At 38.9% G+C, this 23,868-nt stretch overlaps 1 protein-coding gene and 1 long non-coding RNA gene across 2 annotated transcripts; both read right to left on the bottom strand.

Moving 5' to 3' along the window:
* Positions 1-234: 234 nt before the first annotated feature.
* LOC120099261 (uncharacterized) lies at positions 235-23,836 on the bottom strand. The gene is made up of 4 exons (XR_005498337.2): positions 23,715-23,836; positions 23,486-23,614; positions 15,591-15,696; positions 235-1,458 (listed from the first exon to the last, which is right to left on the bottom strand). It is a non-coding gene; the product is annotated as an uncharacterized LOC120099261 (long non-coding RNA).
* Positions 20,731-21,989, bottom strand: Vom1r30 (vomeronasal 1 receptor 30). Its single transcript, NM_001009511.2, has one exon. It carries the CDS (start codon positions 21,866-21,868, stop codon positions 20,975-20,977), a length of 894 nt encoding a protein of 297 aa, NP_001009511.1. The 5' UTR covers positions 21,869-21,989; the 3' UTR covers positions 20,731-20,974.
* Positions 23,837-23,868: the final 32 nt, after the last annotated feature.

Here is a 23,868-nt window from a genome sequence, read left to right as displayed (position 1 = left end):
TGTGGTTCGTGAGAGAAAGACAGTGCTCAGATACTTCCTGTGTCTTAGAATAGGGTTAAAGAAAGCATGAAAAAGTTCAGAAAAGGCTTAGAAAGGAGAAAACAAGAAAGAGAAAAAGCTGAGAGCTGGTGTCAAGAGTGATTCTCCACCTCCCCTTTGTTGTCCACCCTGCTTTCTTCCCTGTTGGACCCCCTAGTAGTCCTTCTTTTGCTTATATCTTTTGGCCCTTGGACATTTAATCATTTAACCAGCTTTATTAAACAACATGTAGATAATATAGCAGCAAAACCTATTCAGGTATATTTTTATAGGCTAGCTATGGAGAATGCCTTTGGTGAGGGCCAAGCTCACCTACACATCCCCTCCCAGCCCAGGCAACGATCTTTTTGTCCTTGAGCCAAATGAAGCCAACATTCTTTTCTGCCTGCTGTCCTGATGCCTTTGGTGAAACATCAATGAATCATAACCCCTGTGAGCGGATCTTGACAGTCAATGACAGGTAAGAGAGGGATATATTCGTGAATAAAGGGCCTAATACAGGAGGGCCACCATTAGCCGCTGCCTTATCCCATAACTGGCCCTGTCCACGAGATTCTCTTGGCCATGTGACAAATATCGCTCGAACCTAAGACAGACACAGTTCCTGAGGGGCTCATTTCAGGACAGCGCAGCCATTGGTCACCTTTTCATTTGACCATAAGGAAGAGGGAGATGTTGGGAGTGATGCCCTTGTAACCCTCTATTATTGGCGTTAATAGTATAGTTAGTTAAGTATGACTGGGTTCATGGAAAATACCCAGCCAGCTGCAGAAGACTAATACAAATCTGGTGGTCAGGATGCCCAGTGATATGACAAAACTGTGACCTTTCTGAGAAACCAACATCCTGCTGACTAATGATATGACAAACCTGTGACCTTTCTGAGAAACCAACATCTCACTGACTGATGATATGACAAACCTGTGACCTTTGTGAAAAACTAACATCCTGGTGACATCTGCTTACCACAAATGTACTATGTCCTTGGCTTGTGTACATGCTTCCCACTTCCCTCTTTTACCACTGATATGGTAAATTCAGCCTTGGGAAAAAATAAGTTGTTGCCTTGATCAGACTCTTGTCTTGGAATCCTTTTTCATGTCTCTTGTCCAGCATTCTCTCCTAGGTAGTCCCCAACCTCTGCTGACTGCCCTGTGGGCAAAGACCTGAGGGACAGCAACCTGTTTCCAGGTTGGAGGAAGTCCCTAATAGAGTGTGACTGACATGATGACAAGCTCACTCCTGTGGTCAAGATGATATCACAGAAGATAGTCTTGACAACCTTCTGAGGTATTTGATGTCACCCTGAAAGAACGTTTCTTCCCATCACGAATTTTGACAGTCTTCCATTTATGCTTAGACTTGGGTGGAAGTATTTCTCTCCTTTGAAATTTATGAATTGGATGAGCTGATGAATTTCTGTTGGATGAAAAAACACTGTTTAATGTCAGTGGATGAAAGGTTTAAACATATCTTTTCATCCATGTTACTGTATGCATTCCTAGTGAAAGCCATTGGTTTCCCAAACTAAACATGGATAAAACAATTTTTTTCTATTATAATTGCCTGATCTTGGGGAAAAGTTGTTTCTTTTTGTTTCCTCAGAAAAAAATAAAACAATCGTTCATAGTCATCCTCACAGATTTCATACTCAATATTTTGTAATATGTAAAAAGTCTCCTAGTAAAAATGGCAATCAATAACCTCTGCCTCAGCTCCTGCCTCCACATTCCTGCCCTGTTTGAGTTTCTGTCCTGACTTTCTTTGTGATGAACACTTACATGGATCTGTAAGCCAAATAAAACCCCATTTCCCCAATGCAAACAATACTTTCTGCATCATACAAGTCAGTATATATGTGAATACAGGCTTCATTAAATCAATTGTTTAAAATGTCAAAAATTTGTGCACGTGATAAATATATTTTAAACAAATGTGTGCTTTCTGTGTTTCTTCAGAGAAACATCATGAACATTGAAAACTCAGCATTGGTCAAGGCACAGATGGTATTATTTAGTATTAGTGCATACACAAGGATATTAACGTTTTCTGGAAAATGTTGTGGAAAAAGTGGAACATATTTTCAATACAAATTCTTGAATAAACACACAATATTATTGAAATGTATTTGATTTGTTTAAAAAGGAAAGAACACCATATAGTAAAGAGAATGTGGTTACCCTCAAAGGGCAAGGTTCACATGCAATTTAGATCTATACTAGCAATGTGTGGTAGATGGGAAATGAACTCAGAACCTCTGGAGGTATATCCAGCACTCTTCTGAGATATCTCTCCAGCCCGTGTTGCTTATTTTCATTTCATAAAAATCCAGAAGATTTTTAGTAATGTATTAAACATAACAAAACATTGATAAAATCTGGTTACAAGTAAAAACCCAGATTTCCCTTCAGGAGCAGGTTAATTTCATTGGTTTGTCATTGATTTTTCTGTATTCTACTTCTCCCTTCTCTCCTCTCACCTCCCCTCCTCTCCTCTGTTCTTCACTTCTTACTTATTAAACTATTTCATGCAACCTTCTCTCCTATCTCTTCCCCTACCATCCTCCCTTTTATATACTCCCATTTTTCCATCACCACATATATATTTTTTCTCCTCACTTATCTTATGTGGACCTCATTTCTGCTTTGTACTCTTGTCCTTTCCCGTTCTTTACATTTTTAGTTTTCTGCTCCTCACTTCGATTGTATCATTATACCTTCTCCCTTCCAGACTACTTCACTCTTTCTTTCCCCCATTCTTCTACTATGCCTTCCTCTTCCATAATTTACCCTCTTTTCTCTTCAATGGCATGAATGTTTAGTGTAGATGTACCACCGATGCCTGCTTATATGCAACAACAATTCTGTCACAGACTTGGACCAGGAATAAATGTCTCCATGGCACTCTCATACCTTAGCAAACAGGATCAGTTCCCCCTCAATCTTTGGTGCCAATTATCCCCAGCAACCTGGACTGTATCTTCCAGTATTATGAATTTCTGCCAGTGAAAAACATATTACCAACTGAACCTAACCTGATTCCTCTGTTCTACAAGGGAGTGTGTTATTTGAAGAAATTCAGCTTTATCAAATAAGGTATAAATACAGAACTCTGACCAAAATCTTTTAATCTAGCAGATTAAAGTCTTCCTATGATATAAATGGCAAAGACTTGAATCATCGATGGAAATTTCTTTATCTTATGAGAATTTGCAGCAATATTGTTATTTCAATATTGGCCTGAAGAAAATTAAATATAAGTGAGCATTAATTTTAAAAGGATACTTATAAATTACCTAATTTTAAATTGGTACTAACATGTGAGCCACTATCAATCAGGACACATAAACACCTTTGTTTTGTCCTTGTGGGGTCTGTACCACCCACTAAAATACCTTCAAGTGTATGTTCAAATAACACCACAGGAAATGGTGTAGACTTCCTGTGGATAGCAGATTCTGACCACCAGGTACTTGCTTATTCTGATTTGAGGATATTCCTTGAAAATTTTGATTTTGTAACTTTTTATTTTCAAAGATTTTATGAAAGGTTTTCTCCTTGTATCAGAAAAGGAATGTACTCACAATCATTAAGCAGTCTTCTCTGGAATTCAAATTTGTGGAGAACCTGTTGCCTTTTATATTTCCTGAGCATAGGCCTTTAAACATTTCTTTTTCAACATGACCTTCCCTCCTCATGAGGATGAGAGTATCCTTACAAAGCCATTTGCATATATTCATGCAGAGGCCTGCAGTTTATAGCTGTGTTGTTAAACTCTGAGTTCTTTAGATGAATCATATGTTCTATTGATACTACTTTTAAACAGAATTTCATCTAAATGACACTGATATAAACTTGACTTGATGTTCACTGTTTGTACTCTCTATGTCTTTCATGATTTCTAATGCATTAGCATTTAAAGCAATGTGCTTAAATGCTCTGGGCACAAAAGATGTCTGGCAAGAATGCACACACCACTCAATTGCAGTTTGTATTTTCAATTCCAACTTTCACTCAAATATCCAACTCTAGATAGCTGGAATATAGTTAATGCTTCTGAGACTAGATCTTAGCATCAGAGACTTCCATTGTTCTGGTTCTGCTAGAAAAATAGTGGAGTTCTGGGTAGCCCATGAAGTGCTTCATGAAGCCTGTCTTTTCTCCAAAGGTATTTGTCATGAAAATGTTCTTTGTTAGACTGATTCTTCTTCAGAGATGCAGTTGCATATTAGTTTCCCATGATGTCTTAAAGAACCCTTATCCATGCTGCTGTACACAATCAAAGTAGACTACCTGACTTAATAAACTAGTATTTTAGCATACTATTTCTTTTGTTCTTCCACAGCTGCCTTTATGGCAGTACCTAATATTCCTTCCCATCACACCAAGCAATTTCTTTCATACAGGCACAGAAAGAGGGACAAAATAAAATCAAAGTCGAATATGAGGATCAGGTGCATTTTCCAGCTGAAAATATGAATGAAATGGAAGCCACCTCATTTGGTGAATTGGGTCTCTCAGGAAATCCTTATGTTGCCTTCTTGCCATTTGGTATTAGCTGTGTGTATTCTTTTAGGTACAATTGTTTTGTCCCTACTTAGTAATAAGAATGGTACAAGAGAACAGTCAGTTTCAGAACAGTGTTTCTCTTGAGGATACACAAAAGGTTGTTATCCTAACTGATGAAATATTGAGTTGCACACATCATTAGTAAATGGTATCACCCTTTAAGTTACAAAGTTTTTCAAAAATGTTTAAGAACACCAGATACATTTTACATAATCAGAGTATGTTTGGCACTGTAAACAGTATCTGTGTGCTATGGGACAAGCCATTAAAGTTTAGTTATCTCTCCAGGTGGGATTTGAGATCATATGGAATAATTACAATTAAAAAATTACCTGAATTATGCCACTAAATTAGAACTTAATTAGATTTTTCAATATTACATTGTAGTTTTACACAGAAGGAGGTTTTATTGTGACATTTAATATATGTATGTAAAGTATTTTCAAAATAGTCATGCTCTCTTTCTACTCTATGCCATTATCTCAACTGTCTACCTTCCCTACTAAATCTTCCCATATGTATTGCCTCAAATTGATTAATTAAATAATTAACTTGTTGACTCAATAAAAATAGTTAAAATTAATTATTGTAGAATGGCTAAGGGGTTATTGACATGAATATGGGTAATTTACTAGTAGCTATAATACTGAAGAAAACATCCCATTTTCTTTTCCTTTCAGAAATAGTTAATTTCAGACGTCCCATAAATGCTTATGTAAGAGAAGGCCCTCCAAGAAAAAACAATCTCCTCTCTCCGTGATAAAGTGTTAGGGAGCCAATCTTTGTATCTGTGTATGTATTTGTGCACAGGTGTTAGGGTTTAAAATTTATTACCAGCCATTTACCTCAATTGATGTCCATTTAATATTTTGGGACAGAGCCTCTCACTGGAAGTAGCACTCACTTATTTTTCCAAGCTGAGATACTACTGTCTCTGCACTGTAAACACTGGAATTTCATGTCCAAATTATCAGACCCAAATTCTACATGGGTTTGGAAAACAAGCCTCGAATCTTCATGCTTATGTGACAATCTATTCTCTAATGAAAACATTTCAATAGTACAATGTCCCAGTCATCTCAAGGCCTTACCCAGGTGATTATAGCTGCTAAGTAATCAAAGGTGCAATGAACATGCTACTCCTGAAAAACAATGTTTCAGCTCTTATTTTCTGTCTTCTTCTTTTTCTTCTTCCACGATGTAATACAGGTTTAGAGAGGATGATATTTGATTTTTGATAATAATGAAGGAACCAACCATGTTGCCTTGACAGCTAACATAGATTTTATGAACGTAAATATGTACCTCTATTCTGTGCTAATTAGTCTCTCCTAGGAGCCAATATCTTGAGAGTCATTGAGAGAATCTGAGAGACAACAGTAAGAAAACTATATATCATGAATAATTCCTCTTAAGTATGAACCTTAATATCTGAAAAAAGAGAAATCTATGTCAGTGAGAAACAGTGACATCACTCTTCAACTTTGCTTGGGATAAACACTTGCATGGAGGAAACTGTTATTAGGGATATGGATGATTATTAGTGGCGAGGCACTCATGAATATCAGAATGGCACACATTAATGGAAATGCATTCCTGGTAAAACTAGGCATGAAAGAGTTGTTGTTTGATGAGAAGTTTAATGAATTAGAACTAAAGAAGGATGTTAATTTGACTGGAATATTATTTAGGTACAGATACTTCAGTGCCTTTGTAGATTCACACATTAGACAATGACGTTTATGAGATAATATTGCCACCATAAAACTGTGTATGAATTGGCTTTATAAAGTGCTAAGGCAATATGTATCAGTCTGTGTTTCCTAAAGGAAAAATGAGAACAAGCCAAATAAAGATTTGTCACCCATAAAAGGTTTAAAAGCAGAAGCAAGAATCAAGCAAAATCTTGAACCAGCAACCGAGGTAATAGTACAGGTGAGAAAAAGACTGTTGCCCCAGGAAGAAGCACTTTACCATTCAGACTGTAATATCTATATTTCTCATTATTAAACGAGCATTCTACACTGCCTCCAGCTCATTGCTCCCAAACCCCGTGGGAGAGAAAGCTCACCACCAAGACAGGTGGGCACTCCTGAGACTGCAGAGCGGAAGAGACCACCAACACTGCCCACCCTTGCCCACATCCCTGGCCCAAGAGGAACCTGTATACAGCCTCTGGGTTCCCTTGGATAAGGGCACAGGAGCAGGAAATCTGCTGTGCCTGAGACACCGCCGGACCTGAAGGGACCGACTGGATAAACAGTTGTCTGCACCCAAATCCCAGGGGAGGGAGAGCTAAACCTTCAGAGAGGCAGACATACCTGGGAAACCAGAAGAGACTACACTCTGCCCACATCTCTGACTCCAGAGGAATACACCAAACGCCATCTGGAACCTTGGTGCACAGAAGCTCTCGGAAAAGACTGTGCAGATCTTCCTGGTTGCTGCTGCCGCAGAGAGCTCATAAGCAACACCCCACAAACAAACTTGAGCCTCCGGACCACAGGTAAGACAAACCTTCCAGCTCCAAGTGACATGCCTGGTGAACTCAAGACACAGGCCCACAGGAACAGCTGAAGACCTGAAGATAGGAAAAACTACATGGCCGAAAGCAGAACACTCTGTCCCCATAACTGGCTGAAAGAAAACAGGAAAACAGGTCTACAGCAGTCCTGACACACAGGTTTATAGGACAGTCTAGCCACTGTCAGAAATAGCAGAACAAAGTAACACTAGAGATAATCTGGTGGCGAGAGGCAAGTGCAAGAAACCAAGCAACAGAAACCAAGACTACATGGCATCATCGGAGCCCAATTCTCCCACCAAAGCAAACACAGAATATCCAAACGCACCAGAAAAGCAAGATCTAGTTTCAAAATCATATCTGATCATGATGCTGGAGGACTTCAAGAAAGACATGAAGAACTCCCTTAGAGAAACACAGGAAAACATAAATAAACAAGTAGAAGCCTGTAGAGAGGAATCACAAAACTCCCTGAAAGAATTCCAGGAAAACAGAAATAAATAAGCAGAAGCCTATAGAGAGGAATCACAAAAATCCCTGAAAGAATTCCAGGAAAACACAATCAAACAATTGAATGAATTAAAAATGGAAATAGAAGCAATCAAGAAAGAACACATGGAAACAACCCTGGATATAGAAAACCAAAGGAAGAGACAAGGAGCCGTAGATACAAGCATCACCAACAGAATACAAGAGATAGAAGAGAGAATCTCAGGTGCAGAAGATTCCATAGAAATCATCGACACAACAGTCAAAGATAATGTAAAGCGGAAAAATCTACTGGTCCAAAACATACAGGAAATCCAGGACTCAATGAGAAGATCAAACCTAAGGATAATAGGTATAGAAGAGAGTGAAGACTCCCAGCTCAAAGGACCAGTAAATATCCAACAAAATCATAGAAGAAAACTTCCCTAACCTAAAGAAAGAGATACTCATAGGCATACAAGAAGCCTACAGAACTCCAAATAGATTGGACCAGAAAAGAAACACCTCCCAATACATAACAGTCAAAACACCAAATGCACAAAATAAAGAAAGAATATTAAAAGTAGTAAGGGAAAAAGGTCAAGTAACATATAAAGGCAGACCTATCAGAATCACACCAGACTTTTCGCCAGAGACTATGAAAGCCAGAAGATCCTGGACAGATGTCATACAGACCCTAAGAGAACACAAATGCCAGCCCAGGTTACTGTAATCTGCAAAACTCTCAATTAACATAGATGAAGAAACCAAGATATTCCATGACAAAACCAAATTTACACAAGATCTTTCTACAAATCCAGCCTTACAAAGGATAATAAATGGTAAAGCCCAACATAAGGAGGCAAGCTACACCCTAGAAAAAGCAAGAAACTAATCATCTTGGCAACAAAACAAAGAGAAGAAAAGCACACAAACATAATCTCACATCCAAATATGAATATAACAGGAATCAATGATCACTATTCCTTAATATCTCTCAACATCAATGGTCTCAAATCCCCCAAAAAAGGACATAGATTAACAAACTGGATACGCAATGAGGACCCTGCATTCTGCTGCCTACAGGAAACACACCTCAGAGACAAAGACAGACACTACCTCAGAGTGAAAGGCTGGAAAACAACTTTCCAAGCAAATGGTCAGAAGAAGCAAGCTGCAGTAGCCATTCTAATATCGAATAAAATCAATTTTCAACTAAAAGTCATCAAAAAAGATAAGGAAGGACACTTCATATTCATCAAAGGAAAAATCCACCAAGATGAACTCTCAATCCTAAATATCTATGCCCCAAATACAAGGGCACATACATACGTAAAAGAAACCTTACTAAAGCTCAAAACACACATTGCACCTCACACAATAATAGTAGGAGATTTCAACACCCCACTCTCATCAATGGACAGATCATGGAAACAGAAATCAAACAGAGACGTAGACAGACTAAGAGAAGTCATGTACCAAATGGACTTAACAGATATTTATAGAACATTCTATCCTAAAGCAAAAGGATATACATTCTTCTCAGCTCTTCATGGTACTTTCTCCAAAATTGACCATATAATTGGTCAAAAAACGGGCCTCAACAGGTACAGAAAGATAGAAATAATCCCATGCGTGCTATCAGACCACCACGGCCTAAAGCTGGTCTTCAATAACAAAAAGGGAAGAACGCCCACATATACGTGGAAGTTGAACAATGCTCTACTCAACGATAACCTGGTCAAGGAAGAAATAAAGAAAGAAATTAAAGACTTCTTAGAATTTAATGAAAATGAAGGTACAACATACCCAAACTTATGGGACACAATGAAAGCTGTGCTAAGAGGAAAACTCATAGCTCTGAGTGCCTGCAGAAAGAAACAGGAGAGAGCATATGTAAGCATCTTGACAGCACACCTAAAAGCTCTAGAACAATAAGAAGCAAATACACTCAGGAGGAGTAGAAGACAGGAAATAATCAAACTCAGAGCTGAAATCAGCCAAATAGAAACAAAAAGACCATAGAAAGAATCAACAGAACCAGAAGTTGGTTCTTTGAGAAAATCAAGAAGATAGATAAACAGTTAGCCCGACTAACGAGAAGACACAGAGAGTGTGTCCAAATTAACAAAATCAGAAATGAAAAGGGAGACATAACTACAGATTCAGAGGAAATTAAAAAAATCATCAGATCTTACTATAAAAGCCTATATTCAACAAAACTTGAAAATCTTTAGGAAATGGACAATTTCCTAGACAGATACCAGGTACCGAAGTTAAATCAGGAACAGATAAACCAGTTAAACCACCCCATAACTCCTAAGGAAATAAAAGCAGTCATTAAAGGTCTCCCAACCAAAAAGAGCCCAGGTCCAGACGGTTTTAGTGCAGAATTCTATCAGACCTTCATAGAAGACCTCATACCAATATTATCCAAACTATTCCACAAAATTGAAACATATGGACCACTACCGAATTCCTTCTATGAAGCCACAATTACTCTTATACCTAAACCACACAAAGACCCAACAAAGAAAGAGAACTTCAGACCAATTTCCCGTATGAATATCGATGCAAAAATACTCAATAAAATTCTGGCAAACCGAATCCAAGTGCACATCAAAAGAATCATCCACCATGATCAAGTAGGCTTCATCCCAGGCATGCAGGGATGGTTTAATATATGGAAAACCATCAATGTGATCGATTATATAAACAAACTGAAAGAACAAAACCACATAATCATTTCATTAGATGCTGAGAAAGTATTTGACAAAATTCAACACCCCTTCATGATAAAAGTCCTGGAAAGAATAGGAATTCAAGGCCCATACCTAAACATAGTAAAAGCCATATACAGCAAACCAGTTGCTAACATTAAACTAAATGGAGAGAAACTTGAAGCAATCCCACTAAAATCAGGGACTAGACAAGGCTGCCCACTCTCTCCCTACTTATTCAATATAGTTCTTGAAGTTCTAGCCAGAGCAATCAGACAACAAAAGGAAATCAAGGGGATACAGATTGGTAAAGAAGTCAAAATATCACTATTTGCAGATGACATGATAGTATATTTAAGTGATCCCAAAAGTTCCACCAGATGTCCCGTGCGCGACTTTCCGCTGGCAAGAAGCACGCGGACATTTCGAAATCCTTGCTATGACCAAACTGTATTTTAATCTTAAACAGAAGCGCCCGCCGCGCCAAGAAGGTGCGCTTATAAACCCCTAGTGCGGTGCACCCACACCTGATTTGTTGTTTACCCATGATCTCATAAGGCACGCCCCGGAGTGGGCAAAGACCTGGCACGAAGGCACTCTTGCACGTGCGCACAGTTAACTTCCTGAAAGGGGGCCGGCTGGCGTGGCGAAGGCTGGCGCCATCTTGTAATGGCGGAGGCTATCCTGGCCTTCCACGTGGGGCACAGTGGAAGCCAGCACCATCTAGTGTTGGCAAATGTTATTGCTGCCCTCTACATCTCCCCCTATTTATTTATTTTATAACAAATCAATTATTTTATAACAAATCATGATCACCCTATCGCGTGCAATGAGGAAACCTCAGCGATGTGCACGGGCTGATCAAAGGATCACTGAGTCTCTCTCATCCCAGTGCAATGGATCCACAGATCCATGGGGTGCACGAGCAGAGAACTCAGATACAGAGAGAGTCCCTCTCCTCCCAGTGCAATGGATCCACAGATACATGGGGTGCAGGAGCAGAGAACTCAGATACAGAGAGAGTCCTGAGCAAGATAACCAAATTCCAGGGGAGGCCCCTAGTACAATGGCCACAAGTACTTGAGTGATAACGGCCTTGTCACGTTTCTGTTGAGATCTGAGTTTGCAAACCAACCATAGTATGAACACTGATCCACAGCATAGGGCTGCACCAGACAGAGCCACTCCCGATAAGTAGTGGGCACCTCATTTGGTCCACCTCAGCTGTTACCACCAAGGGCCGTAGTCAAGCCGCTCCTATAATAAAATTTAGAATTCCCAATTGTTAGTAACTACTCTAGAAAGTTCACCCACTGTACTTGTCTAACAATAGATTGGGGGAGGATAACTCCAGACACTGCAGACACTATGTCTGCAGCAGTAATGGCTGCTGCAATAGCAGCGAAAGTGTCAAGGTCTTTTCCAGGACAGTTCAGGATCAGTCATGTTTCTCTGGAACAACCAGCAGACAATGGAACCATTTCTGAGATCTGTATAACCAGGACAGAGTTCCCCAGTCTACTGTAGCTTTAAGCAGGTAGCATTCCTGTAAAGCTACAGTCTGTAAAATGACCAGTTAAGGCAGCAAGAGTCACCAGGGAAAATGAAGGGGGCAGCAACGGCTGGAGTCCAGTCTTCCCTAGCAAGCAGCAGTGTACAGAGGGTCAGAGAGCAGGCCATAGTGGGACGGGACACGCGCAGCGGTAACACTGACTGCAGCAACGGCAAAATCTCTGTGATGACAAAGGATGAAGGGGAATCTTTCATCTTCGTCTCAGGGCAGAGGGATGACTCCAGGGACCCGAGCCACGAGAGCTGAATAACCAGGATCAGCAAGTCTCAGCAACCACTCAGGCAGCTGGCACACTCTTGTAGCATCCTGTAGAAAAAACACAAACATTCCCTCTCCCCCATATAAAATATCTGGACAGGATCATGTCAATAAGTGGATCTCTCTATTTCACCTAGGCAGCAGTATGCCTAGTTGTAGGGTGCCATAAACCTTGGCATCCAAAATTTTAAAATTGAAATAAAAGGAGCATTATTTAGCATACAGGGATAACTCCCACTTTTTATTTATTAAGATATAGTAAAGATATTATTTATTAAGGTAAGTCCTCGAGGATTAAATTGAGGACACTGAGCACTTGTATTTATAAATTGACTTGTATACCAAATTATTGTCTCCAGCATTATTGTATTGGATATATAAAGAATGAGATTTTTTCACTAATTGTTCTTATGTAAGGCCTATAATCTGTCTGGTATCTTGTCCTCCCTTGCTAAAGAGCCCAGGCAATCCAGTTTGAGTTCTTAGATGTCCTATAAAGGAACAATATTTAGTGCTCTTAACCACTAAGCCATTTAACCTCACAAACTTTATTTACCTAAACATAAGCATTAATTAGAAATGCCAAATCCTGTAAATATTGTCCAGATTCAGTCTTACTAGAAATCCCTGAGCTGGCAGGGCGAGGCTGGGAATTTAAAGTAAGCAAATGGAGTCTTCTTCTTTTCATATCAACTCTATTACCATTTTCAAAGTTAGGTATGAGCCTAAGGTTTAATTTAGTTGTCTGAGCCAGAGCACTGAAAGGACAGTGAGTTGTCAGACATTCACACTGAAATCACTCACTGATTTTAAGTAGAAAACCTGTCTCTAATAAAGCATTAAGTAATTGAAATCAATTGTAAAACACAAGCCACACATTGGCTATCAGTATGTAAATTGAAAGCTTGATTTTTTAAACAAGTGATCTAATCATACATGTAGCCTTTTCATTAGATGAACCACCTATAAATACAGTAAGCGCATTTCCTATGGGTTGTATGCACAAATATACAGGAAGTACAAAAGCATGCAAAGAGTAAAATTATCAATTTTGCCTGAAAAATTTGTATATGTAATAGGCCAAATATCAGTATTTTGTAATAACCAATTAACTGTTGTTTGGAATAAGATATGTTTTACCAGGTTTCTTTTCAAAATACTTCTATGATTCCAGTCCACAACTCTGTACTAACACAGCTGAAGCTTTATCTCCAATGTGCATAACAAAGACCTAAGTCCTCTGTTAGGGTGAGGTACTTAGCCAATTAACATATCCTTAGAAGCTTACAATTAGCTTCAAATATTCTTATCTGGAGTAGTGTAACAGCTACTCCCCAAATATCAAAGCTCATTTTGAGAGCAAAGGTTTGTAGTAAAAATTTCCATATACATTGAAAGATTTAAGTTCTAACTTCTTACACTGAAGAAGCAACAAAAGTACCTAATAGAAGGCTGTTAGCAATCCTCTAAATCTATCCTGAAATGGCAGTTGGAGTAAGTAAACTGGCTGTAATGTTCTCACAAGTTCCAAAACCTCATCAATCCTTCATAAATCTTGTAACAATCTCTACCTGTATGATTTTTCCTTAATTAAAAATAAGTTTGAGTTAGTCAATGTAACACTGGCAATCCTAAATCACAATCTTTAAGTTCTCTTTGTAACACCAGAACACAGCCACAAGGTCACCTGAGTTCTGAGTATGTGACTAGGCAGCTGTCCTTAGGGCAGTGGAAATTAGCATAAAAATACCGATAGCTTTAGGGCAAACCACAACTTTGGAGAGCAAAACTCGCTAGGCAACTGTTCTTGGGGCAGTGGAATTAGCATTAAAATACAGATACAAAGTTTGACTGCCAATTCTTATATATGACACGATGGTGAGGTCTCCAATACCTCAACAAAGAGACAATGTCCTAAATTCTTTTAGAAGCCTGGTTTCTAGGATAATAATTCCATAAAAATATTATTTCAATTTAGACCTGTTTCCCGAGGTTGGCCCATGTCACACGCTATCTAGAATGACTCTATCCAGATTACCAGCTTTATGTCAACTTTCTGTTACCAATATTATACCTTTTTAACCATATCCAATAACTTGAAAGCCAATAGTCCATAACCAAGGCAAGTAGAGCATATTTATACATTTAAAACCAATGAGAAACAAAATTGAAGTGGCTACACATATCTTTAATATTTAGACCAAACACCATTTTTACCTTTTTAGCTATGATTTTAAGAGAAGCACCTTGTCACCTGTTGAGTCAAATAATAAGTCAGGGATCTCTCTAAGAGAAACAGCTATCAACTCTTGTATCGAAGAAGCTGAGAAGCTGTTGGCGCCTTTAAGATCAGCTCGTGTATACGCTTAGCCTCTGGGCAGCTTCTCCAGCTAATCTAGACACCTGGCTCCAGGCACAGGGCTCTAAAAACCTGATTGAAACTGTTTTTTATTCATCTGTTCCTTTTTGAAATGAGTTAAAACCAAGTCAAGGTGTGAACGACCGGCAGATAAAGTTTTTACCATGTTTTCTTTTGAACATGAAACATAAAACATTTAAACAACAAGAAATAAAAACCACAGACATACACTGACAGGCATGGGGACATCCTGGTGCACCAGAGACAAACAATAGACAAAGAGAGAAAAAACCAGATGGTGTTCACCGCGACTATCCACTCGAGTGGAGTCGATATGGGCGATGGATTGTCTCAATTCCTGGACTAGTCCACCAACGTGTTGAAACCCAATTCCTGTAAGATACTGAGATATATTATCTGAGCAGAACGACTGACATTTGCCAATGGTATGGAAATGAAACACAGCCCTGAATATATTTACTCACAACCCAATTACATTAACTCCATCAGGCTGTGTATGGGCACTGAGATGTCCTTTTGTTTGATTCTCCTGAATAAATTTTCAGGCGGTCTGCCTCTATCAAATCTGATCAGTATGACTCTGTAAAGCTGTTGCGTCAGCGCAGGGACGCCGCGGTGTCCCCAGAGCCGGCGCCGGAGCTTAAGCACACTTCTAACAGGCACAAAGACAAAATTTTTCTCCCAAAATGCTATGTTCCTTTTATCTCCTCCCTTCTCCTCACCCGGGGCATTCTTTCCCCAATCTTTTGCTTCTGAATTGGAAGGGCCTGGTGCTTGAGATCGGTCAGGATCCTTTTCTCATTGCAACTTTTCACTACCCTCTGTTTCTGACACTCTGTCGCCTTGCCCTTCCCCCAACACTCTCCGCTTTGCTGTTACAGCTGGGCAGATCCCACGCGACCTCTGACGCCGTTTGGCGGTAACTAGAAACTCAAAGGTCCATAGAAACAACCCGAGGGCTGCCAGAGCAACCATAGCGGCTCCTGCCGCGTCCGGCAGGGGACTGAGCTGGAACAGATCAAGGCTAAACATGATCTCTCAGAGTCTTATCACCACTCACAGCTTCTGGATTTCTTCCGTGAAACGGAGGCTTCTCGTAGCGCCGGCGATGATGTGGCTTTTTGTCCCGGGTTCTCGGCACCAAATGTCCCGCGCGCAACTTTTCGCTGGCAAGAAGTACGCGGACATTTAGAAATCCTTGCTATGACCAAACTGTATTTTAATCTTAGAGAAGCGCCCGCCGTGCCACTATGACGCGCTTATAAACCCCTAGTGCGGCTCACCCACCCCTGATTGGTTGTTTACCCATGATCTCATAAGGCACGCCCCGGAGTGGGCAAAGACCTGGCACGAAGGCACTCTTGCACATGTTCACAGTTAACTTCCTGAAAGGGGGCCGGCTGGCGTGGCGAAGGCTGATGCCATCTTGTAATGCCGGAGGCTATCCTGGCCTTCCACCTGGGGCACAGTGGAAGCCAGCACCATCTAATGGTGGCAAATGTTATTGCGGCCCTGTACAACCAGAGAACTACTAAAGCTGATAAAGAACTTCAGCAAAGTGGCTGGGTATAAAATTAACTCAAATAAATCAGTAGCCTTCCTCTACACTAAAGAGAAACAAGCTGAGAAAGAAATTAGGGAAACGACACCCTTCATAATAGACCCAAACAATATAAAGTATCTCGGTGTGACTTTAACCAAGCAAGTAAAAGATCTGTACAATAAGAACTTCAAGCCTCTGAAGAAAGAAATTGAAGAAGACCTCAGAAGATGGAAAGATCTCCCATGCTCATGGATTGGCAGGATTAATACAGTAAAAGTGACCATTTTACCAAAAGCAATCTACAGATTCAATGCAATCCCCATCAAAATACCAATCCAATTCTTCAAAGAGTTAGACAGAACAATTTGCAAATTCATCTGGAATAACAAAAAAGCCAGGATAGCTAAAACTATCCTTAACAATAAAAGGACTTCAGGGGGAATCACTATCCCTGAACTCAAGCAATATTACAGAGCAATAGTGATAAAAACTGCATGGTATTGGTACAGAGATAGACAGATAGACTAATGGAATAGAATTGAAGACCCAAAAATGAACCCACACACCTATGGGCACTTGATTTTTGACAAAGGAGCCAAAACCATTCAATGGAATAAAGATAGCATTTTCAGCAAATGGTGCTGGTTCAACTGGAGGTCAACATGCAGAAGAATGCAAATGGAACCATGCTTATTACCCTGTACAAAGCTTAAGTCCAAGTGGATCAAGGACCTCCACATCAAACCAGATACACTCAAACTAATAGATGAAAAAGTAGGGCAGCATCTCGAACACATGGGCACTGGAAAAAATTTCCTGAACAAAACACCAATGGCTTATGCTCTAAGATCAAGAATTGAGAAATGGGATCTCATAAAACTGCAAAGCTTCTGTAAGGCAAAGGACACTGTGGTTAGGACAAAATGGCAACCAACAGATTGGGAAAAGATCTTTACCAATCCTACAACAGATAGAGGGCTTATGTCCAAAATATACAAAGAACTCAAGAAGTTAGACTGCAGGGAGACAAATAACCCTATTAAAAAATGGGGCTCAGAACTAAACAAAGAATTCACAGCTGAGGAATGCCGAATGGCTGAGAAACACCTAAAGAAATGTTCAACATCTTTAGTCATAAGGGAAATGCAAATCAAAACAACCCTGAGATTTCACCTCACACCAGTGAGAATGGCTAAGATCAAAAACTCAGGTGACAGCAGATGCTGGCAAGGATGCGGAGAAAGAGGAACACTCCTCCATTGTTGGTGGGATTGCAGACTGGTACAACCATTCTGGAAATCAGTCTGGAGGTTCCTCAGAAAATTGGACATTGAACTACCTGAGGATCCAGCTATACCTCTCTTGGGCATATACCCACAAGATGCCCCAACATATAAAAAACACGTGCTCCACTATGTTCATAGCAGCCTTATTTATAATAGCCAGAAGCTGGAAAGAACCCAGATGCCTTTCAACAGAGGAATGGATACAGAAAATGTGGTATATGTACACAATAGAATATTACTCAGCTATCAAAAACAATGCCTTTATGAAATTCATAGACAAATGGTTGGAACTGGAAAATATCATCCTGAGTGAGCTAACCCAATCACAGAAAAACACACATGGTATGCACTCATTGATAACTGGCTATTAGCCCAAATACTTGAATTAGCCTAGATGCATAGAACACATGAAACTCAAGACGGATGATCAAAATGTGAATGCTTCACTCCTTCTTTAAAAGGGGGAACAAGAATACCCTTGGCAGGGAATAGAGAGGCAAAGATTAAAACAGAGACGGAAGGAACACCCATTCAGAGCCTGCCCCACATGTGGCTCATACATATACAGCCACCCAATTAGACAAGATGGATGAAGCAAAGAAGTGCAGGCTGACAGGAGCTGGATGTAGATCTCTCCTGAGAGACACAGCCAGAATAGAGCAAATACAGAGGCGAATGCCAGCAGCAAACCACCGTACTGAGAATAGGACCCCCGTTGAAGGAATCAGAGAAAGAACTGGAAGAGCTTGAAGGGGCTCGAGACCCCTTATGAACAACAATGCCAAGCAACTAGAGCTTCCAGGGACTAAGCCACTACCTAAAGACTATACATGGACTGACCCTGGACTCTGACCTCATAGGTAGCAATGAATATCCTAGTAAGATCACCAGTGGAAGGGGAAGCCCTTGGTCCTGCTGTCTGAACCCCCAGTGAACGTGATTGTTGTGGGGAGGGCGGCAATGGGGGGAGGGTGGGGAGGGGAGCATCCATAAAAGAGGGGAGTGGGAGGGATTAGGGAGATGTTTTCCCGGAAACTGGGAAAGGGAATAACATTCGAAATGTAAATAAGAAATACTCATGTTAGTAAAAAAAAAAAGATTATTCTAGGTTTGGGGGATGATTCTTTTAGTTAAGTCCCTTTAGTATCCAGCTGTCTGTCAGTGGAGGAAGCAAGGGAATATTCACCTCTATGCCTACTTTTAATGGGAAGGCACCTATTGTAGCAGATAATGACATACTAAAGTTCCTCTTGGTATAGGTAAGGCTTAAGAGGGAAAGCCAACCTTGCATTGTAGGTATGTGATAGAGAACTTATAAGTGTGTGTGTGTGTGTGTGTGTGTGTGTGTGTGTGTATGTTTGTCTATGTATATGCATGTATCTTTGTATATGTGTCTTGTATACATTTGTATGTATGTATACATGCATATGTGTACATATAAATGTATGTATGTGTATATTATATATATACATATATATATATACTTGTACACATGAGTATGTATACACATATCCATACACATATTATACACATATACATACATGTAGTATATATTATAAATCTCTCTCTATATATATATATAGATTTATATATATGGAGGTAGAGAGTTAGAGAGAGAGAGAGAGAGAGAGAGAGAGAGAGAGAGAGAGAGAGAGAGAGAGAGCTGTGTGCATCACTACCAAAAGAAGCAGATGGGTAATGGATGATGATTGTACATTGAAGAGTTTACGAAGACACTGCCCCACATCTATAACACTGTACAGAATGTAGCTCAGCTGATGAGAAAATTACATGCTGTAGCATGAGTCAGAGAGAAACCAGAAAATTATAAGAAATGTCCTCAGCATCCTATGCCTACAATCATAAAGTATTGAAGGAGATTATATTTGAAAGGCATCCAAGATTTTAGGAAAAGGAACAACCAGAAGAGAGAGCTTTTAAATGAAATTTCCAGTATATTTTGCATCAACAAAGAGACTTTGCAGATCCTAGAAGAGTAGCAAATCTTGCACAGATATGGGTGTGGATAGCAGATCAAGATGCCAAGACATGTTTCTAAGACACTGCACCAAGTGTTTGAAAGACAAAGGATTTCTATTGGACAAATTATCTTTCTTGTTGTTACCTGGCTTTTATATTGTAAAATTGGAGCCAGAATTTATACTTAGTGGTTAAACTGTGTTTAATACTAATAATTCCAGCTGAGATGTGCACAGAGCAGTGAAGACATTATATGTACCAAGAACTATATTCAATTGGATTTAACACATTCCAAAGCAAGCAGGAGAAGTTTCTTTTGTTCTGTTATTGATGGATATAATTTAAACAATCTTTTTGGTCATGCAGTCCTGCTATAGAGCACCTTTTTAGGGGGAGATTATTTTGCAGTGGATAGTGATTCTGTAAATACATGACTGTTCAATTTTCACATTTTGGATTAAATTGAATATATACTGTTTAGTTTCAATAATAACTTTATTTTCCTGGTAATTATATTTATTAACTACTCCTTTAAAACTATCTTTGTTTATTCCTGAAAGGATTCTATTCTACCAAAAATTTATAAAAATTAACTCATAAGAATTCTATCAAAATTGAACAATCAGCATGGATTTAACAATCATTTTCTTGGATAATCCCATATAGGACAAATTGCCTCAATGAAGAAGCATTCTATTCATATGACTTACTGTTTTTCCATGTGGGCCAATTTTTATCATGTCTGTTATCAGCCACCTTCTTTCTAAAGAGCCCACAATCCTGTATTCATATGTTTTGCATATATGATCTATTATAATTATTATATTTAGAAGGGTCTCATTTAGTAAACAAATATTTCAAAATCAATGATCCTCTCCTTGCCTAGGAATTCATTTTTTTATTTCCAAATGTACATGATGGTTCACAGGCATCCATGATTTAAATTCCATGTGATATACAACCATATTATGAATTATGAATGCATTATGCACACACACATACACAAAAGCAAAACACTTAGATACATAAATAATGAATACTTAAGGTTAAAATATCTGTTTAGTTGTGTTTTAATAATTTTCCCATGATTTCTAAACATCTAATATCTGAATGTTCAACTGAAATGAAAAAAAAAAAGATGACATCCCAAATCCAACATTACAGTTTCCCAATGTTGGTAAATAACCATCAGTACATAAGAAACACAACCCAAACAAAATTCTATGTGGCATCCAACACCAGTAAACCATAAATGTGCCCCACTGTCACCAATCTCTTAGATATCCTCTACAACAGTTTATTTCCTTAGAGATATTTTGGCACTACATTCTGCATTCAAGTTTACAGCCTAGCTTGAAGCCAGTGTTAATATTTGTTTACACCTGAGATAAATGAATGATAAAGCCATGTAAATTCTCACAGTCTTTACAACTTATATATCACCCAATTTAAATTTATCTAGCACTAAAATATTCTAAATTGAAACAATTTAAAGTAACTGAATTCAAGAGTATGGGGAGATATTATACCTAGAGCATGGATCTGATGGGGAAATTACATACTGAATAAATAATAGTGTATACAACCTATGTTTTAAAGGGCTGACTATGCTATAAAATAGCCCATGATTCACACCTAACTATTGCTGAGCTTATAAACCCTAATATAGTTTCTTATGAACAGAAAGGGGCACAGTGCTGGGAAGCATGCATTCATGGCCACACTGACATTGGCAAGCAATGTCAATTGAAAATATAAAGAAAAATACAACGCTAAGATGACAGAAGTTCCATTAAAAACTACAAAACTGCTCACTAGGGTAACAATACTTTGTGTAGCTTTGATCTCATGAAAGGGCTTATTAGCCAAGGACCTGTGAATATACTGGACCCTTTGCTTATGCTTGAGCAAGAAAAACATCATGGAGCCACTGGTCCACATCATGAGTCCTAAACACATGACATCAGTGGAAGCCAATATGATCGCATATCCTGCATGAAAGAGCTTGGAATCCTTTACTCCTACACAGTACACCAAGTGGATAAATTCAGTAAGATTTCCTTTATCTGTCATGTCAGTCACTGCCATGATTAAGAAGATATTTAAAAGTAGACACAGGGACCAGCACAGTACCAGGGAAGGACCAATGATTTGGGGGGCTCTGGCCTTCAGCTGTGCAGACTTGCAATTGCTGGGGCTAATAGTGATGGCCTGAAAGACACTTAACAGGCATGTGGAACCAAGGGAAAATCCCCTAGAAACTCTATGCAAATAAAAGATAAGTTTACATGTAGTTTCATCTAGAAAATATGTATGACCAAAAGCAGTCATTGTCTGAGGGATTCCTTTGCAGATAACAACCATGATGTTGGCCCAAGTCAGATGTTTGACAATTCGGTCTATAGGCTTTGTCCTGATCCCAGTGAAGTCAGCGATGATTAAACAACAAAGCAAGGCTGAGTTCCCCAGCATTCCCAGAACAGTCTGAGACAGGAAAAAGATGCCCATGGTCAGGTCTCTGGATGCCATTCTCTCAAGTTATGGAGAATGTCAATCAGTATTATAACTCAACACTTCACAATAGACATGAAGGACTAATATCTATATTTCACATAAAGTTTGTGCTGTTAAACACTCAAATATATTTTATATCAGACATTATATCCATTCAGATGTAAAAATAAACTACTTCTATTTTTTTTTTAGTTTTTAACCATGTATATGTATTCATGACTTTAATTGGGAATATTAACTTCAGTTCATATACCTTTGTAGCCGGAGATGTTATAGTCAGTGGTGAGCAGCCAGATGTGTGTGCAGGAGTCTAAAACTGTGTCCTTTGTAAGTTCAGCCTTCTTTCTTAACCCAGAAAGAAGCTGATCCCCAAGATGTTTTTTAAACCAAAATCGTTTCTATGGCTCAACCTATTCCCTTCTCTTTCCACAGACCTTGGTCACAACATTGTGGTTAAAGTAATGACAAACTTAGCAAAATTCTTGCTAGGTGTCAGAATTTTTCACATGGATCTACAAATGAAGTGTGATTTACAGCTCACAGAAGTCCTGTGTGAGGGATTTTAACTGTAAAACAAAGTGTTACTATGGTTTTAGTAACCATCCAGATTTCCCATGCTCTTTTACTGTCAAGGAGAGATGTAATGCAACTGACTCCACCTTTGAAATATCTACCAGCTTATGTGGAACAACATTGTTTTTTTTCTTTATAATAGGCCTCATATGATACATACTATTCATTTTGGCATTCTGGGTCTATTTTTCATACTCCAATATGTTTTCGACATATGCTATTAATTTCCAAAATATGCTATCGGCATATATCACATAGAAAATGTAATATATCAAAATGACAATGCTAATCACATGTAAAACACATAAATTTTATACGAATATAAACTTATTAACTTAAAATGTTCAATGCTGGGATGATAGCCATGAAAATTTTATCCATTTAATGAGTTAAGACAACATTATAGCTAAAAATATAGTTATGATTCTAATTCAATTCTCTAAACATATGTCAAACGAAATTTTTTGTGTATCTAAATGTACAGTGGAAGATATTTTTCTGTGAGACAGAGAACATAAGTGATATATAAACACATTGGTCCAAAGAAGAAGATGCTGATCAAAGGCATTTCTGCAAAGTAGAAACCATAACTCCACTGACATGAACACTCAGCATTGACAAAGTGATGTCTAATTTGGCAAGACAAAGAAACACTATTAAAAGCAATTGAAATTTGAATCTCAAGTGTCTGATTTTTCCCACACCATAATGCTCATGAATTAACATGAAGTTGTTATTGCTGCTCTTAATTTCTACAAAAGAAAAAATTGCCTCCTATCCCTGTGCCACTTAGCACCAGTGTTTCCAAAAGAAAACTACCAATTGCTGAGGTGACCTAGAGTTAAAGTAACAGCCTAAAGTAGATAAGGGGTTATCAGATTTAAGTTCAGCATTTCAGGTAATTGAGGTCCTGCCAGGTATTATATCTCACTCAGCATGCCAGGAAAAATCTCTCTCTCTCTCTCTCTCTCTCTCTCTCTCTCTCTCTCTCTCTCTCTCTCTCTCTCTGCCCTTGATCATGTTGACAAAAAATGGACACCTATAGCAAATTGCTCTTACCAAAGAATATCAGAAAAAGGAGAATAGGCACAGGGGTCTCTCTTTAACAGGCTCCCTGCACCTGTGCAGTGCTTAGGACTCAGATGATCACCATCTCTAACAGCATTCAAAAGGTGCAGCACTGTGTCTCTAAAAGAGAGAGAGAGAAGAGTTCAGTGAGCTTCATTCAAACAGTTGCCCACAAAATGTCCTGTCTTCTACAGGCCTGAAAGAAGGCGTTAAGACTCACCATGGATAATATATATATCTGCTATAACAGATGCTGAATGGAGCATTACTTGTCTGTGAGCCAGATGCCTTATCTCCTTGTAAACACCCACATGTGGTGATATGTTGATATACTGAGAACTCATCTCCTCTGAGGTCAAGATGATCTCATAGAG

This window comes from Rattus norvegicus, chromosome 1 (genome assembly GCF_036323735.1).
Source record: "Rattus norvegicus strain BN/NHsdMcwi chromosome 1, GRCr8, whole genome shotgun sequence".
Classification (NCBI taxonomy): Eukaryota; Metazoa; Chordata; class Mammalia; order Rodentia; family Muridae; genus Rattus; species Rattus norvegicus.
The sequence above is the reverse complement of the archived record's forward strand: the minus strand, read 5'-3'. Positions and strand labels throughout refer to the sequence as shown.

Coding starts and splice junctions, on each gene's coding strand:
- Vom1r30 (NM_001009511.2), bottom strand. CDS start 21,868: ATGGCATCCAGAGACCTGACCATGGGCATCTTTTTCCTGTCTCAGACT.